This window comes from Panicum virgatum, chromosome 1N (assembly GCF_016808335.1).
Source record: "Panicum virgatum strain AP13 chromosome 1N, P.virgatum_v5, whole genome shotgun sequence".
Lineage (NCBI taxonomy): Eukaryota > Viridiplantae > Streptophyta > Magnoliopsida > Poales > Poaceae > Panicum > Panicum virgatum.
In genome coordinates this window covers 19,315,289-19,331,263 of record NC_053145.1, presented here as the reverse complement: position 1 = coordinate 19,331,263, position 15,975 = coordinate 19,315,289, and the positions used below count along the sequence as shown (strand labels likewise).

Genomic DNA, 15,975 nt, shown 5'->3' with positions numbered 1-15,975 from the left:
CATGGGTTCAAACAGACTTGATTAAAACTACTTGTTTAGTCTATTAGTCCATAGAACCCACTAATTCGGAATAAAATTTAGTTTCACTCATTTATGTGTTTCTTATGGTTTCCCACCTAAAGTTTAGGTCAAATAGTCATGGACTAAAGTTTAGTCCGGACTAAACTTTAGTTTAGGTGATCCAAACATAGATATGATTATCTGTGAATCAGAGAGGTGGAGTGAACAACAAATTGCCAATAAATGACAGCAAGAGATGAGAACAGGAAATAATAAAATCGCAATTAAAATGATAGAATACTATTATAATTATATATACCCTTGCCGCAACCCCGCTATCAGTTCACGGATCAAAACCATCTATATATACGTATATACAACTAGCTCTAGCTACTAGCACCGTGGATGCAAAGTCATCCGAACATGAATTCCAGCACCACCAGCAACCCCGTCGGCGGCCACGAATGGTGCAACCGTACACTCTATCTGTCCGTGTACAACCTCACCTCCTCCTACACTGACAAGAGGAACGAGACCACCATAGTGACCACCTCTGCCATCATGTTCATCCTCGCCGCCCTCTTCTTCAACCTCAACCTCTACAGCCGCTTCACCCAAGTGAGCGCCATCCTCAACCCGACCATCCGCGTCTTCCTCTCGGCGTCGCTCTCCCTCTTCCTGCCCGTCATGTCCTACCTCTTCTCCGAGGCCAAGAACGAAGCTGCCGCCACCGGTGAGGTGACCGAGCTCCCGCAACGAGCCCGGACGATCCTCATGTGGATGCTCCTCGTGGAGCTCCTCCGCAAGAAGGTGGAGGCGATAAGCATGCACGCGTACTCCGGCACCATCGAGCGCGCCGCAAGGATAGGCTGGCTGGGCTACCTCGTCTTCTTCAACCTCAGAAGCGCCGGCAAGAAAGCGCTCTATGCGACCCTTTGGGTCTTCGCTGCTGGCAAGCTGGTGCAGAGGTTCGTTACAATGGAGCTGGCAAAGCGTTCCTTCGCCTATGGTAGGAACCCTCAGCTCCTTGCCTCGTACATGGCCCAGATGCTGCTGCCACAAGACGGCGAGGCCAAGCAACTCAGTGGGACTGGGAGGGACCTGCTGAAGCAATGCGACTACATCGTGATGGGGGAAGAGGACCTGGAGAAGAAGGCCGGCCCGGACGGCTACGTCTTCCCGGAGGCGATCAGGAGTGGCGAGACCAGAGCCGTCACGGTCGGCGAGATCTGGAAGCTCGCCCAGACCGACGACCTGTTCCGGGAGAAGGAGGGCCCCTCGCTCACGAGGCTGTGCCTCTCCTTCGCACTCTACAAGCTGTTGCGCCGGAGGCTGGAGGACTTCCCCATCACCGACGAGGAAGCCCGCAACTGCCATGACCTCATCTTCAAAGGCCTCCTGTGTGCGGAGGATGCCGGGGGCTCTGATGCCGCCGCCGCCGACGCCATGTTCCAAGTATTCAACGACGAGGTCCAGTTCCTGTGCGAGTACTACCACTCCGTCCACCCCGTCGTGCTCGCCAGCCCGTTCTTCTTCCTGGTCAACTACATCCTGTTCCCCATGGTGGTTTGGGCCCTTTGCGTCCTCACCATCATCCTGTGCAGCAACGGAGACGTGCGCTACGCCTTCGACAGCTTCAACGACGACAACAACGCCATAGCCGTCGGCATAGTGAAGATCGCCATTTGCATCATGCTTAAGATCAGGGAAGCACGCTCACCCATGGCTCTCTACTCCACCGTCGACATATCCATCACCATCCTTCTCTTCCTTGCCTTCGTCTACGAGCAGGTCTGGGAGTTCATAGTGTTCCTGCTCTCCAACTGGTTCCTCGTCTCCCTGCTCTGCAGCTACACCAGGAACCGCCGGTGGCGCGAGAGCCTGCTGACGAGACGGGCCATCCGCTGCATCCTCTGGGTGAGGAGAAAGCTGAGCTACCCCAACATCTGCTTCAAGCAATTCTCCGTGCTGTGGTTCAGGCGGTGGCCGTCCTCGTGGCTGCCCACCGTGGCGGTGCCCGAGGAAGCCAAGAAGAGCATCATGGACCTCCTGGCCAGCAACATCCACCGTGTCATTCCTCGCAGCAACGGCGCGCTCGCGCTACACTCCAACCAGGTGTCGGACCACCTCTCCTGGGCGTGCAGCGGCGGCGGCGGCGGCATCGCCGAGGCCATCATCACCTGGCACATCGCCACCGCGCTCCTGGAGGCGAGGCACCCGCGGAAGGAGCAGCTGCAGGCGACGGAACCGCACAGCCGCAAGGTTGCCACGGCGCTGTCAAGGTACTGCGCGTACCTCGTAGCCTTCCACCCGGAGCTCCTCCCAGATGACAAGGACGGGACGGAGCGCGTGTACAAGGAGACCAGCGAGGAGCTGAAGAAGGAGATGGGCTGCTGGGGGTACTACCTGTCCCGAAAGGGCGCCCGGTGCGACAAGCTCATGGAGATCGCGCGACGGACGCCGCCGGCACCGGTGCCGGACGCGGAGGCGGAGGGGACGACGGCGTTACGCAGGGGCGCGAGGCTGGGGAAGGCTCTGATCGAGCAGCACGAGGGCGCAGCTGACGACGCCGCGCGCGAGAGGGTATGGAAGCTGGTGGCCGACGTGTGGACGGAGGTGGTGGTGTGCGCGGCGCCGACGGGCAGCGAGGCCCACGTCAAGGCGCACAAGGAGGCGCTCGCACAGGGCATGGAATTCATCACCGTGCTGTGGGCGGTGGCCACCCACACAGGCATATCCCGCGGGACCGTGCCGGTGACGACGCCTGCGCCTGCGGCTTCACCTACCAACTATGTTTAGATCCATATCCATTGAGCGTGCTTAGTTTCCCCACATGCGTATTTGATCCAACAAAAATCCATTCACCATAATTATAAGGATCTGTCTCCTTGTCAGTTGATTGATATTTAAATATCTATCAATCACTTGTTTTCCTACCGTATTGGCTGTGGGCCTTGTGTTTTGTGCCTGTGGGCTGTGGATAGCAAAACGGGCCCGCAAGTGTTTCGTTGTACCCGTTACTAGTATAGGCCTTTTGTGCCTGTTTGTTGTGGGCCCAATTTTTTGTACCTGTTGGTTGTAGGCTGAATTTTTTGTACCTATTGGCCGTGGGCCTTGCGTTTTGTGCCTGTTGGCTGTGGGCCTTGTGTTTTTTGTCTGTTGGCTGTGGGCCAAGCTAAATAAAACGCATAATTGACACCTGAAAAAACACAAGAAAAAGAAGACGGGTGGCGGGAAATATTTTCATGAAAGCTCGCCCAAAAAAAGGGCTTCTGTGCTTGTTCCCCATGACTGTCCATATAAGTCTCAAGTCAGATCGTTATCCTACATAAAACAAACAGAAAATAGGAGGAAAAAAAAGAAAAAAACAAGAAAGAGGGAACAGATCTGTTCGTCACCGCCCCTCCTCCCATCCCCAAACTCTTTGTTCCAAAACTCACATGTGGGACATGGAGGACGAGGATCCCTTCCCTAAAAGCAAAAGAAGGCAAAGGATGGAGCGTATCTGGGCACAAGACAACAACATGAACCCTCACGCTGCAGGGGTGGAGGTAAAAAATGTTCTCCCTTAAGATCCACTTGTTTTTTGTTGCTTCTGGCTTCCAGATCCATTCCTAGATTGCACATGGAACAAGAAAAAGGAGATCCAATCAGAATCATGGAGAAAGGGATTTTTTAGATCTAAGAAAAAAGTTGTAGACAGGATAGCTCTTGAAAACATGAAACATCCTATTAAAACATAGTGTAATTTTTAAAAAATATCTGAATTGGCTAACCAGACACACAAAGAACGAGTAGATATATTTTGCAGAAATAGGCATATCAACAAAATAACTGAATTGCTATGTACGTGCTCATAAGTTTAGATGCTAACTGAAATAAGAAAAAACATGGAGAAGCAAATTTCTAGATTCTAAAAAAAAACTTGTAGACATGGTAACTCTTGAAACAAACAAACTTCTGGTTTCAAAAGCACAGTGTAGTTGAAAAAACTCTTGACAAACTGGCTTGTTACGACTCTTGACAAATAGGCGTATGCAAAAAATTCCAAAATTGTTATGTATGTATTGTTAAAGTTTTGTTCATAACTGAATAAGAAATAATTTGTTTGCATGCAGGCCGGTGATGGGGCATTCAAACAAATTGAGCAGATAAAGGCGACAGAAATGTCAAGCAACTCTATGGACAACTCAAACAAGGTTATGATGGGTGGGTATACATAACTTATGATGGAACAGATTAGAAGTTCACAAGAATCACCATGTCATCTATTTGGGCCTGAGGTATGCATTTGATTATAATAAAAATACAATGAAAAAACAAATGCAAACAAGTCTAATTGTAAGTGTTTTGCATGAAGTTTGTATACCTCAGTAAATGATTGAAAAAATGCACTTGCAGGTATTGCTGAAGAGCATGACTTGTGTGGATAAGAGGTTGACTTCTATACCTGCAGCAATAGTACAACTTCATGATCCTAGCTATAAACACGTCTATTCACCTCAGGTATGAAATCAAAATACCTTACATAACACATTAGTGCTAATTTTATAAAAGTCAACATTTAGTGGTGTGTGAAAAAAAGATTGGAAAATAGAAATGAAAGAAAACTTGTAAATGTTCATAGGTAGCACTAGGGGAAGGGGCACAGTCATTGACTGTTGAAGCTTATGATGAGAGTTTGATGGATATGGATAGAGGGAATTCGATCCAATGCACACAGGTTTGCCATGTGTAAAAGAAATACAAGAAAAAGTGTATTGATGAAAAACTATAAAGCTATTAACACATAAATTTTTATGGTTTTATTTTAGCTTATGCATAATGGTGGATGTTCAGAACAGGGTGTGCCTTTTGCTCAGAACGCTGATGCTATGTGTGGTGCAGATGTACATGGATTGTATGAGGTTAGGAAAACACATTTTTTATTTTTCTGAAATTGTGATATAAAACTAGCATACTTACATATTTCTCTTGTTGATCATGAAGGATCCTGTTGGTTCCCTTACGTATCTTCTAACAGCACAAGATGATTTTGATCCTCGATTTGATTACTCATTTGAGGTAAAAAAATTAGTATGAAAAATAAACAAAGCCAAAGAAAGTTAAAAGGGAAAAAATCACTGACCTTTTGTGTTCATGCAGAGTGGCTTGTATATAACAACAAGCAGGTGTGATGGTGCTACAACAATAACAAGCAATGATGGGGCATATCTGGAAAATAATTTATCTGCAAATACAGAAGGTTGTGATGTTGGTGTGAGGATTGGTACATCTAACAATGAAATAAACTCAAGCAATGATGGTTTGGAGTACCTCAGTATGTTGAATGAACAACTTGGGATCAATCAAGTGAAAGCTGCTGGTGGTGTAGCTAATAAAGCATCAGTTGAATCTTGCGGTGCTAATGGCCAACAACTTGACGATCTGCAAGCAAATGAAGAAATAGAAAATGCACAACAAATAGTGGTGATGAGCAACCATACATATCAATCAATGATGCTGTTATTGCAGATGTTGAGCATAATACTGAAACAGCCACAATAGCAATGGAAGATGACATTACAGAAGAAGACATAAAGATTTTTAAACACAATGAGACTGTAGAAGCAGCAGCTATATCACTCATCCAGGAAGGAGGTGAAGGTCTCCATGTGCCGAGGATTGATATGCAGTTTGAAATTGATGAGGAAGCACATGCCTTCTACAACAACTATGCCTTGATAGTGGGATTTTCAACAATAAAGTCAGGTACATACAGCTCAAGGGAAAAGGGGGCAACAAGAGAAGTGACAAGAAGAATTTACAAGTGCAACCGCAGAGGGAATCTCAGTCTTGAGGATGTTGGAAAGAAAAACCAACATGAATCAGGTGTCCAGATAAGCAGTGATATAAAGAAAAGAAAGGTACTTCACATGAACAATGATGAAGCTGAGCCTGTACCAGTAGCAAGAAAGAGGCGGCACAAAGTAATTGACAAGACAAAATGCCAAGCAGGCATGACAATAACAAAGAAGAATGGTGTTTGGACAGTTACTAGACTGAATCTTGAACACAACCACAACCTACTTGCTCCAGCACTAGCTAAGTTGCTGAGATCTCATAGATTCTTCACAGAGCAAGAGAAAGCTATGATCAAATCTTTCATAGATGTTAACGTGCCCAACAGGAAAATACTAGCATTCCTATCATTTCTAAGTGGAATGAAAAACACAAATTTGGTGAAGACTGATATTAGCAACTATAAAACAAGAGTGATGAAGGAATGCGGTGAAAATGACATCTCACAGGTAGTAAATTTTTTGAAGCAGAAACAAGCGGAAGATCCTATGCTCTTTTTCACATTTGACACGGGAGAAGACTCAAAAGTGAGAAATATATTTTGGGCTTATGGAACAAGTAGAATATGCTATGAACATTATGGTGATGTCATAAGTTTCGATACAACATATGAAACAAACAGATATAACTTGAAATTCGCACCGTTTGTTGGTATAAATGGACATGGAGATAACCTTTTGCTTACTGGTGCAATCTTGAGCGATGAAACAATTCCAACTTTTAGATGGTTGTTCAGCACCTTTCTTTCCTGCATGGGGGGTAAAGCACCAAAATCTATCATTACAGATCAAGATGCAGTGATGAGGGCAGCTATTGCATTGGAATTCCCAGATACAATACACAGAAACTGCTTATTTCATATCATGTCTAAGGCAGAAATCCTATGGGAGCAGTTTTAACAAAGAATCCAGAATTTGCAAGGGACTTGTACGATATCATATTTAATAGTTTGACGGAAGAAGAATTCGAAAGGTTGTGGGCATACATGCTAAATGAACACAAAGTGCATCACTTGAAGTATTTGAGAGTGATGTATGAAAATAGGAAAAAAAATTGTGCCAGTTTACTTCAAGAACAACTTCTTCCCATTCATTTGTTCAACATCTCGCAGTGAAGGTATGAATGCTCGGTTCAAAGAGAATGTGGGGCCAACTAGTAGTTTGATTTTATTTGTGAAAGAATATGATAGAATTATAGCAAATATGGATGAAAAAGGAAACCTAAGAGACAAGAACAAGGCACAAGAAGTAGCATTGCTGCACTCAACATATACATTTGAAAAACAGGCCAGAGACTTCTACAATACAGAAATATTCTACAGTTCCAACAATTAGTGAAGGCTACTGGAAGGTATGTAGCAGATGAGGTGGAAAAAGGCAAGGTGTATGTGATATATAAATCTGAGGAACACACAAAGGATGAGGTGAGGCCAAGAAAGTACCTGGTTCTGGTTGATATGGCAGAAGAGAATTATGTATGTATCTGTGCACGATTTCAGAAAGATGGGTTGTTGTGTGTCCACGTGCTGAGAACTCTAATTCAGTTGAACAAGCACACATTGCCTGAAAAGTACTTCATAGATAGGTGGCGACCAGTTGAGAGGAAACAAGTTAGAAATGCAACAACATTTATACCAACAGAGCTGACAGGGAGCAACTGCACTCTCAGATATAACTTACTTTCAAAATGTTTTGTTGATGTTGCCTCAGAAAGTTGTCTGAATCTTGAAAGGACAAATTACATGGTGGCTGAACTCCGAAGAATCAAATCTGAATTGAGAAAGATTCCGGTCACAGAAGAAAATGAGAATATCATAAATGACTCACGGCAGGAAATGAATACAAATCTCACAAGTGAGATAGACAGTTACACAAACAATGAAGATCCACGTCAAATAACTGACAAGCACACATCAACATCATTGATCTGTAATGGAACTAGAAGTACAACAGACTATGAAGTGCCAACACTTATAGTGCAGCAAAAGGATTTCCCAGACTCGGGCAAAGACACAGATTTATTTAAGAATCCAATTGTTGTACCTAGAAAAGGCAGACCAAAAACCATGCAGAAAAGTAGAAGGCTGGTTCCATATGGGGAGATTGTACGGACTAAAAAGCAAATAACATGTAGCACTTGTAGTTCTCATGAACATAATAGAGCAACATGCACTAAGGTACCAGGAGAAGGAGGAGCTGTGAAGAAGAAAGCATCAACAAAAAAAACAGCCAATCCAACACAAACTACAAACAACACAGGTGATTACTATATAATCCATCAGTTTTTTATTTTGCAGAGTAGAAAAAATAAATTTTAATTTTTAAAAAACATGCTATGTTTTGTTTTGTGTAGATGGCAGGCAGCATGGAGAATCATAATTACTCGTGCTAGAAGACAGTACAGGAGGCAAAAGAAATGTGGTTACTCATGCTGGGTGGCAGTCGAGGAGGCAAGAGAGTGTGGAAAATAAGAAAAAAATTCTATTATTATCTATTGTATCATGGTAGTATGTTAATATGTATTAAAGACTGTCTGAAGAATATTATTGTATTTTATTTCTTGTGGTTCCATGTAATGAAGAAACAATTAAAACTGCAATTTTGTGTGCTATAGAACCAGTTGGGGATGTTTGTGTTTGGGAGGCATAATCAGATAACTCTGAGAAAAAAAGTGATAGCAAACTTGATGAAAAAATGATGTGAAAATATTCCCAGCTGATGAAGAACCTGAGTTCTATGGATGACAAATGTTCCAGAAGTTACAATCACAAAATATTCCCAGTTTGTTTATCATATACTGAAGTATGGAAGATGGCCAAAAAGAAATATATATTGCGAGCAAAGAAATGACACATACCTGAACTTTACTGTTTGAGAAATATATACTGGATTGTCTTGAAACTTTTATGCCACTAAAACATATGTTGTTCATGAAAAACTTGTATCGAGAACCACAGAAAACATTAGCACATAAAAAAGGGGGGATTAAGGACACAGTGTATACAGATAATGAGATTAAGATCCATACCACAATATTCAGTACCAAAGACATGTGAAATGAAAAAAAAAATCAGTAGCAAAAGGAGAAAGGAAAAAGTTATACATTCGAACATAACAAAACAGTTCTGCATTTAGAAAACAAATTCAATGGTTGGGTACACTAGTCTTGACAGCCAGCAGGCCAAGCACCACTACACTAATCCACCAGCCCCCCCCCCCCACACACACACATTGTACCCCAAAACATCATCCGCATTCTTAGAACTGCAAAGAACTAGATGGTTGGAATCCAGGTCTTCGCTTCAGCTCCAGCTATATATGTTCAAAAGAATAAAAAAAATACTATTACAATAAAATAAATTTCAAAATAGAAAAGCAAACAAAAATTTTGAAAAAGTGAGCTGACCATTGCTTTATGATTGCTGACCATATCCTTCGCATGACTATTGCAGTTGTGGTGGCTAAATACCATACTATTCATGTATTGCACCCTGATATCTGGGATATTACTTGATGAAAATTTTTGTAACATGTCGATGCGTGGGTCCCACAACTCCAGAAACTTCATCACAAAAACTCCATCATCATACTTTGAAAAAAACTTCATATCATACTTCGGAACATGTGCGTAGTGGATGACAAACTCATGAAAATTCCAATCTACACCAATGAATTCATCCCAGGCTCTCACAAAATTTGGTATCTAGATGGATATGAAAATCAATAAAGAGAAGAAAATCAGATGAGAATTAATAAAAGGGAGCACGAAACTTGCATGCAAATTTTTTTTAAAAAAAAGACTCACAATAGTGCTTCTAACATTCTGTTGGTACAGTTCATCTTCACGGAAGAATGAGTCGAGGAAGATAAAGTAACCATCATGTAGAGCGACAATGAACAAGAACCAGTGGTCGTCATGTAGAATTGGGAAGAAAAGCTACATGCATGATAGGAAAAAAGGAGATTGTTAAGAAAATTCCAAAAGGAAAATATCATATTCAAGAGAGATGTACAGATGTGCTGCTTACGTAATCTGATGCTATGAACTTGAAACATCCATTTGCAAGTGTGAAGCATCTCCGACAAGTGTCATGTAAGAAAGTCTGGTTCCATTCATGGTTCATAAGATAATCCTGGCCAAAATGCCGCATAAAACAAAACCCAAAAAAATAGAATGAAAAAAGGAAAATAAGAATTATAGTAGAATTAAATGGAAAATATTGGGAATTACAAGGATATGCACTTACACCAACTGTGGAGAAGAAGAAATGACGGCGAGAATCTTTAGGGTGCTTATCCTTGAACATCTTCCGGCAAAACACATTGATGACAAACTTATCAACATATACTTTTTCAGAATGCCTCAATGTTGCTAGCTGCTGATAACTAACACGAACATTGTCATAATTGATTACTTCAGTGCTGCAAAAGATAGAAAGAAAATTAGAGACAACACTATTCAAACAAGACAGAGATAGAAAGAAAATTAGAGACACTACTATTCAAACAAGATAGAGAAAAAGAAATCAACAACATAAAGAATTTTGTGATGGAGTAACAATATAGTAACCTTGCATACTCTCGGTGAGGCCCGTAAAAAAGGATGCATTCATAGGCTAGTAAGTCTTGAGGTGAAACAATGAATCTTGTATTGCACTTATTGGTTTGAAAGTTTCTGTAATAAGAATTGGGTTGTATTATACGTCGGGGGCGCCTTGGCTGCTTTCCTGCTGAAGAACTACCAAGATTGAATCCAATCATTTCACATTTTTTGAAACATGAGATCCCTGGATCATTGTTTATATCATCAACCTCTTTGGTAACTTTGTTGCAAGAAGCATTGTAGATATCGTCAACTTCTTTGGCCATTGTGCTGCAGGAAGCATTGAAATTCTTGAATCCAGTAATTTGAACTTCAGGGGTTGCAGGTGTGTAAGGATCACCGGGGGTGTCCGACCCTAGAGGGGGAGGGGGTGAATAGGGTCGCTAATCGCTTTTTAACCTAGGGCTCAAATTACTTGCAAAAGATAAACCTAACACGTCCTACGCATGCTAGTTATGACTAAGGTTTATCTATGCTACTCTCTACTAACCCCTAAAAAGACTTGCAACCTAGCTAATCATAATCAAACTAACTAGGAAAGTAAAGGTATGCAAGGTAGAGTAAGTGCGGAAACGTAATGCGGTAAGTAAAGAGATAAGTGCAAGAGGGATGCAAACTCCCGAGTAGACACGGTCATGTAACGTGGTTCGGCATAAACGCCTACGTCCACGGGACACCGAGGCTCTTCCGATCACCATCTTGCACTACGCCACCAATGGCGATGCCGGCAAGCAAAGGCAAGTGCCCACAAGACACCGAGTCTCGTGCACCGCCACCGTCTCTCTCGGTCACCCGGCCGAAATCCACTACGGAGCTTCTCCACCAAGGAGGGGGCCTCCTCTTCCCCCGCACAAAGTGTCGTTGCCACTCCACACCAAGACGGAGGGTCACACGACGGATCACAAGTTGCTTGCCGCAGCAAGACTTCTCTCAAGGGAGCTCTCGCAAGAACTAATCCCTATTACAAGCACTAAGCACTCTCACAAGTGTGCTTAAGCCTATATGATGTACAATGAAGCTCTATGGTGGTTGGAGATGATCTTTAGCTCTAGTATACTTCTTTGAACTCCAGCACACTCAAATGACCCGGCCTTGGGGGTATATATAGGCAGCACAAGCAAATATAGCCGTTGGAGAAAAGCTGCCAGAATTGTGCTTAACACCGGTTAATCCGATGCTCCCCAAATTGCCATCGTCGGTTTAACCGGTGATACTAAACTGCCCACTGAAAACTAGCCGTTACGTGTACGGGCAATCAACCGACGCAATCGACCGGTGTATGTAATGTTAGCGTCGGTTTAACCGGTGAGTGCAACTGTCCTCTGATCCTTGAAAAACAAACTCTCTGGACAACTGCACCGACGCCATTAACCGGTGCATCATCGGTTCATCCGATGTATGCATTTTCCTTGGTCTGCTTCTGCCATTGCACCGACGTATTCAAACTTCCTATCGTCGGTTCATCCGGTGCCAAACCCTAGCCCGCAGGCCATCTCTGTCATTGCACCGATGAGTACATTTTGCCTTACGTCGGTTCATCCGGTGATACTAAAACTCCCAGACGTGCTCAAGTCAATGCACCGACGTGTGTAATTTGCTTAGCGGAACCCCCGTAGGGGCGGCCCTTCGGGCCTAGCTTCGCCTCTCTTCTCTTTGTCATCACTTGAACCTAAAAGCCTGAGTATATCATCTAAGCAAACACATTAGTTCAAGTGTTGCGTGTGTCATCAATCGCCAAAACATTATATTGAAATATGGCATGAGAGGCCATTTTCGCTACAAGGTGATTCTTGGGGGCTCTGCACAAGCAGAAAAATTTAAGAAAAAAATAAATAGAAACAATAAATTTCAATGTAGGGTAGCATCTGGTGCTTGGGGGATGGGGTTCCATACAAACATTTAATTTTTTATGAAAATCAAATGTCAACACATGAACATCTAAAAAATTGACATATTTAAAAGAGCTGAAAATCTATCAATTTTAGTTAAAAAAGGTTATACATCACTTGTGTAGAAAAAATAAACCCAAAAATCCACTAAGATAAGTTTTACCACCAACAAAACCTGCAACTACTATGTGTTGCATAGAGTGATAGAGAGAGACACACATAAGCATTGAGAAAAATGGATAACATTGTTACAAAAATAGTCAGCAGATCCTAACTTGTACTACACAAATTCAGGTACACAACTTCAACTAAGGGCGAAATGTATATTCTAGGCAGAGTTAATATAAAAAAATCAACTAGTGAAACTATGAAAAATATGGGGATTATCAGATCTGATATGACCACAACCATTTAGAAGTATAACAAGATATATTTTAAGTAGCATTAAAATAAAAAGGAACAAACATACTAGTAATATGAGACGGCCTTGAATGTCAACAGCTGCCAGTGGAATTGCTTCGCGTGACGAGTCATAATTTGCATCTGGTGTTCTATCGAAAGCAGGGCTATCCTGATGATGATCAGCATTGATGCCGTCACCTGGTGGCTCATCGGCAATACTTGGGGTGTTTGCGGGCTTACAATGGCTTGTGCTGTGGGTGGGAGCTGGAATTTCAGAGTTTGGCATAGTGTGCTCCTGCATAACAAAAAATATAAAAAATTAGAAAGAATATGTAAACTTGAAAAAGAAAAGAGTGAAAAAAGGAAAAGGAAAAAATCTAAACCTCATCATGATATGGCACACATGTGGGATAATCATAGATTGTATTCCCATCGCAAGGTAAGCCAGCAGCTCTACGTTTGTGTGGATCATCAATGAAATTATCATTGTCATCAAATTCTTCAAGCAGACGGAAGGATGGAGCAAGAGCGTCCATCATACTGATAATTTTTGAAGATCTAGAACCCGAGCTAACCTGTATGCAAAAAAGATAACTTACTGATTTCTTTAGCATATTAAAAAGTGCATCATCATCAAGTGAACTCAAATGGACAAAACCAGAACTATGATTGTGTGCATTGTCATTTGGAGCTCCCTCATAATTTTCATCATCAGTATCTCTCTTAAATGAGTCTAAATACTCATGATCATCTTGGACATCATCATAGAAATTACCACGTGCAGGTTGACTCATCTAGCAAACGAAGCAGCAAGAAAAGGTAGTACAAACATACACCAATCTATATTAGTTTGGGGACACAAACATCAACATACTGTGATTCAAACCATTATGATGCAGAATGCATGCATAGTCATAAAAAATAATTTGCTACAACAGACATGATATTGAAAAATAATTTGCTTGAATGTCAGAACATAAATATGACACATCCTGGAATAGTATAAATTTAGTTCTTCTAACTGACTAATTCTATGCACCTAACTGTGTGAAATTATGATTAAGCTCTAGGTGATCCACAAAGACACATACACAAAACTAGGGAGGGAGGGAGAGTTCAATAATCTAGCAAAAAAATAGCACTACTCCCTAACCAGCCAAAAACTGCTACAAGTTTTAATTTTTTAATCATATACAAAAGCATCTTGGCAAATCAAATCAAATATAAAGATATTATTTTCAAGAATCAACAGTTCAACACCCCTTAGAACAAACATATTAACTCTAGGATGATCACACTAGTTCATGATATGCTCATACACCAGCAACACTAGGTCATAGTGCACAAAATAAAAAACTTATTCAATCATGGCTTACCGTACAAGAAAAGGAATATAAACAGTTCTACAAAAAGTATTACATTACCGTTGTAAAGCAAATCAAAATATTACTGTCTCAAATATGGAGCTTTCAAAGCTGAAAAAGAAGCAAAAGAAGAACTTCCCCCCTGATCAAAACAAAAGGAGTCATACAGTTAGCATGTATAACAGTAAAAAAAGAACATACAAGAATGGTAACAAATTGACAAATGGTTTAATATGATAAGGCAAAAAACAAGGTCTACTAAAACACTAGACGATGGTAACCCACCAAACCAATGGGCTGAAATCAAAATAACTCAACTTTAGTAACCCCCTACTGGATATCAATCACAACCTACCTAAAAACAATCGCGTTTTTTAGTACCAATAAAAATGTGTACACAGGCAGAAACATATAATAGACAATAAAAATCATGTGTGATTACGAAAGTCAGAACCACCAAGCAAACCGTATCAAAGTGAGTGGGTTGGAGGAAAATGGTGAGCCAACACAGATAGAACCTGACATCAACAATAAAATGAGCCGTAATATTTTATTTTTTAGTACCTATAAGCACCTAGATTACCATTTATCTATGACTTCAAATACTCTGAGTTCATGATCTGTAGCCTGTATTCCATACGAACAACCAAAAGATGGGAAAAGGTAGTTTTTCGGTGCTAGAAATGTATCTGACTTCTGCAAAAAATGGAGCAAGCAAAAATGAACCAAAAACCCTAACACCTATATAGTAGATCCGCACACAACAGCCAACTTAAAAACTGTAATTGTGTGCCAAAACAAAGGGATCGACCACACCTGGTCTCACCACCAAAAAGTAAACAATCCCAAACCCCTCCCTTACACACGTTCACAAAACAACATCCCCTACCAAGCATGCTGGTGTCTCAATCCGTGGCTAACAGTTCCTGCATCTTGCCTGGCTAACACCAGCTCCAGACACCCCCATCCGCGGGGGACCCGCGGCAGCGTGCTCGCCTGAGCTCTCACCGCCCGACACACCAGGCTCCGGGTCGGCGCTTGCCCTCAGTGCGTGCAGCCACAATCCCTTTCCCCAATCTCGAAACAGAAACATGAAAATCCATCTCAAAGAGGTGGTCGTGTGAAGAAATCTAGACAAGCATGTGCTGATCCCCTCACCCCAGCCCTCTCACGCACACTGCGTTCCTTGTGCCCCTCCAAATCCCTCCCCCTCCATCCATGAAATGGAGTATAAATCAAACACACGCACAAATCATGGGGGATCTAGGTGGAAACCCTAACAAAATCGCAGAGGGCACGCTCGCGGATGAGAAACTTACAGTCGAGGACGCCGCTGCCTCCTCCTCGCACTAGTTGCTGTCGCCGATGGGGGCTCCGGCGATCTGGGCACAGAATCACACAGGCGCCCGCCCAGGAACCATGGGCCACCCCTTGGCTTCCTTCTATCAGACGCAAGAGTGGGTGGGGGTCTGAGCCTCTGGCTGAGAAGTCGAAAGGGTGGGTGGGTGGGGGGAAATGATGAGAACATTGCAGCCCGGATAATTAATGCGGCATCCTTCACGGGTCTCAGCTAGCACAAATTTGAACCCGCTAACAAAGTAACAGACACGAGGTAGCCTTTGGTGCGGGCCCGGAAAAGAAATAACACAGGATCCAGGATCAACGTCCACTTCATATCGTACGAGCCGTGTCGTCGATTGACGTATCGTACGAGCCGCGTCGTCGATTGACGAATAACAAAATTTCAATCGGCTGACGCCGAGTAAATCTATATATATATACCTCAAATTTGAACACATCCTTATATTAAATTTGAACATTTGGAAATATATCTATCAAAATTGGATGGAGGGAGTATTAATGATGAAATAGTGTGG

The 15,975-nt window shown here is 42.5% G+C and overlaps 2 protein-coding genes and 1 long non-coding RNA gene across 4 annotated transcripts; 1 reads left to right on the top strand and 2 right to left on the bottom strand.

The window, feature by feature from the left end:
* Positions 1-359: 359 nt before the first annotated feature.
* Positions 360-2,870, top strand: LOC120655449. The gene has a single exon (XM_039933278.1). The coding sequence runs from the start codon at positions 406-408 to the stop codon at positions 2,797-2,799; it is 2,394 nt and encodes a 797-aa protein (XP_039789212.1). The 5' UTR covers positions 360-405; the 3' UTR covers positions 2,800-2,870.
* Positions 2,871-8,844: 5,974 nt separating this feature from the next.
* On the bottom strand, positions 8,845-10,853 carry LOC120654003. Of its 2 annotated transcripts, none has more exons than XM_039931629.1 (6): positions 10,411-10,853; positions 10,088-10,262; positions 9,854-9,973; positions 9,646-9,777; positions 9,247-9,543; positions 8,845-9,152 (listed from the first exon to the last, which is right to left on the bottom strand). In XM_039931629.1, exons 1-6 carry the CDS (start codon positions 10,707-10,709, stop codon positions 9,099-9,101), a joined length of 1,077 nt encoding a protein of 358 aa, XP_039787563.1. In that variant the 5' UTR covers positions 10,710-10,853; the 3' UTR covers positions 8,845-9,098. The 2 variants fall into 2 exon arrangements, with proteins under 2 accessions (XP_039787563.1, XP_039787564.1); XM_039931630.1 differs by having other exon boundaries at positions 9,869-9,973; positions 10,411-10,848.
* A 1,604-nt stretch (positions 10,854-12,457) lies between these two features.
* On the bottom strand, positions 12,458-15,592 carry LOC120654001. Its single transcript, XR_005666932.1, has 3 exons — positions 15,418-15,592; positions 13,118-14,240; positions 12,458-13,029 (listed from the first exon to the last, which is right to left on the bottom strand). It is a non-coding gene; the product is annotated as an uncharacterized LOC120654001 (long non-coding RNA).
* Between the last annotated feature and the right edge of the window lie 383 nt (positions 15,593-15,975).

Excerpts from the sequence above, each read along its gene's own strand:
- LOC120655449 (XM_039933278.1), top strand. The coding sequence starts at position 406 with ATGCAAAGTCATCCGAACATGAATTCCAGCACCACCAGCAACCCCGTC.
- LOC120654003 (XM_039931629.1), bottom strand. The coding sequence starts at position 10,709 with ATGGCCAAAGAAGTTGACGATATCTACAATGCTTCTTGCAACAAAGTT. Across the intron at positions 10,263-10,410 it reads CCTCACCGAGAGTATGCAAG|CACTGAAGTAATCAATTATG; the intron begins GTTACTATATTG and ends TATCTTTTGCAG. Across the intron at positions 9,778-9,853 it reads ATTACGTAAGCAGCACATCT|CTTTTCTTCCCAATTCTACA; the intron begins GTACATCTCTCT and ends TCATGCATGTAG.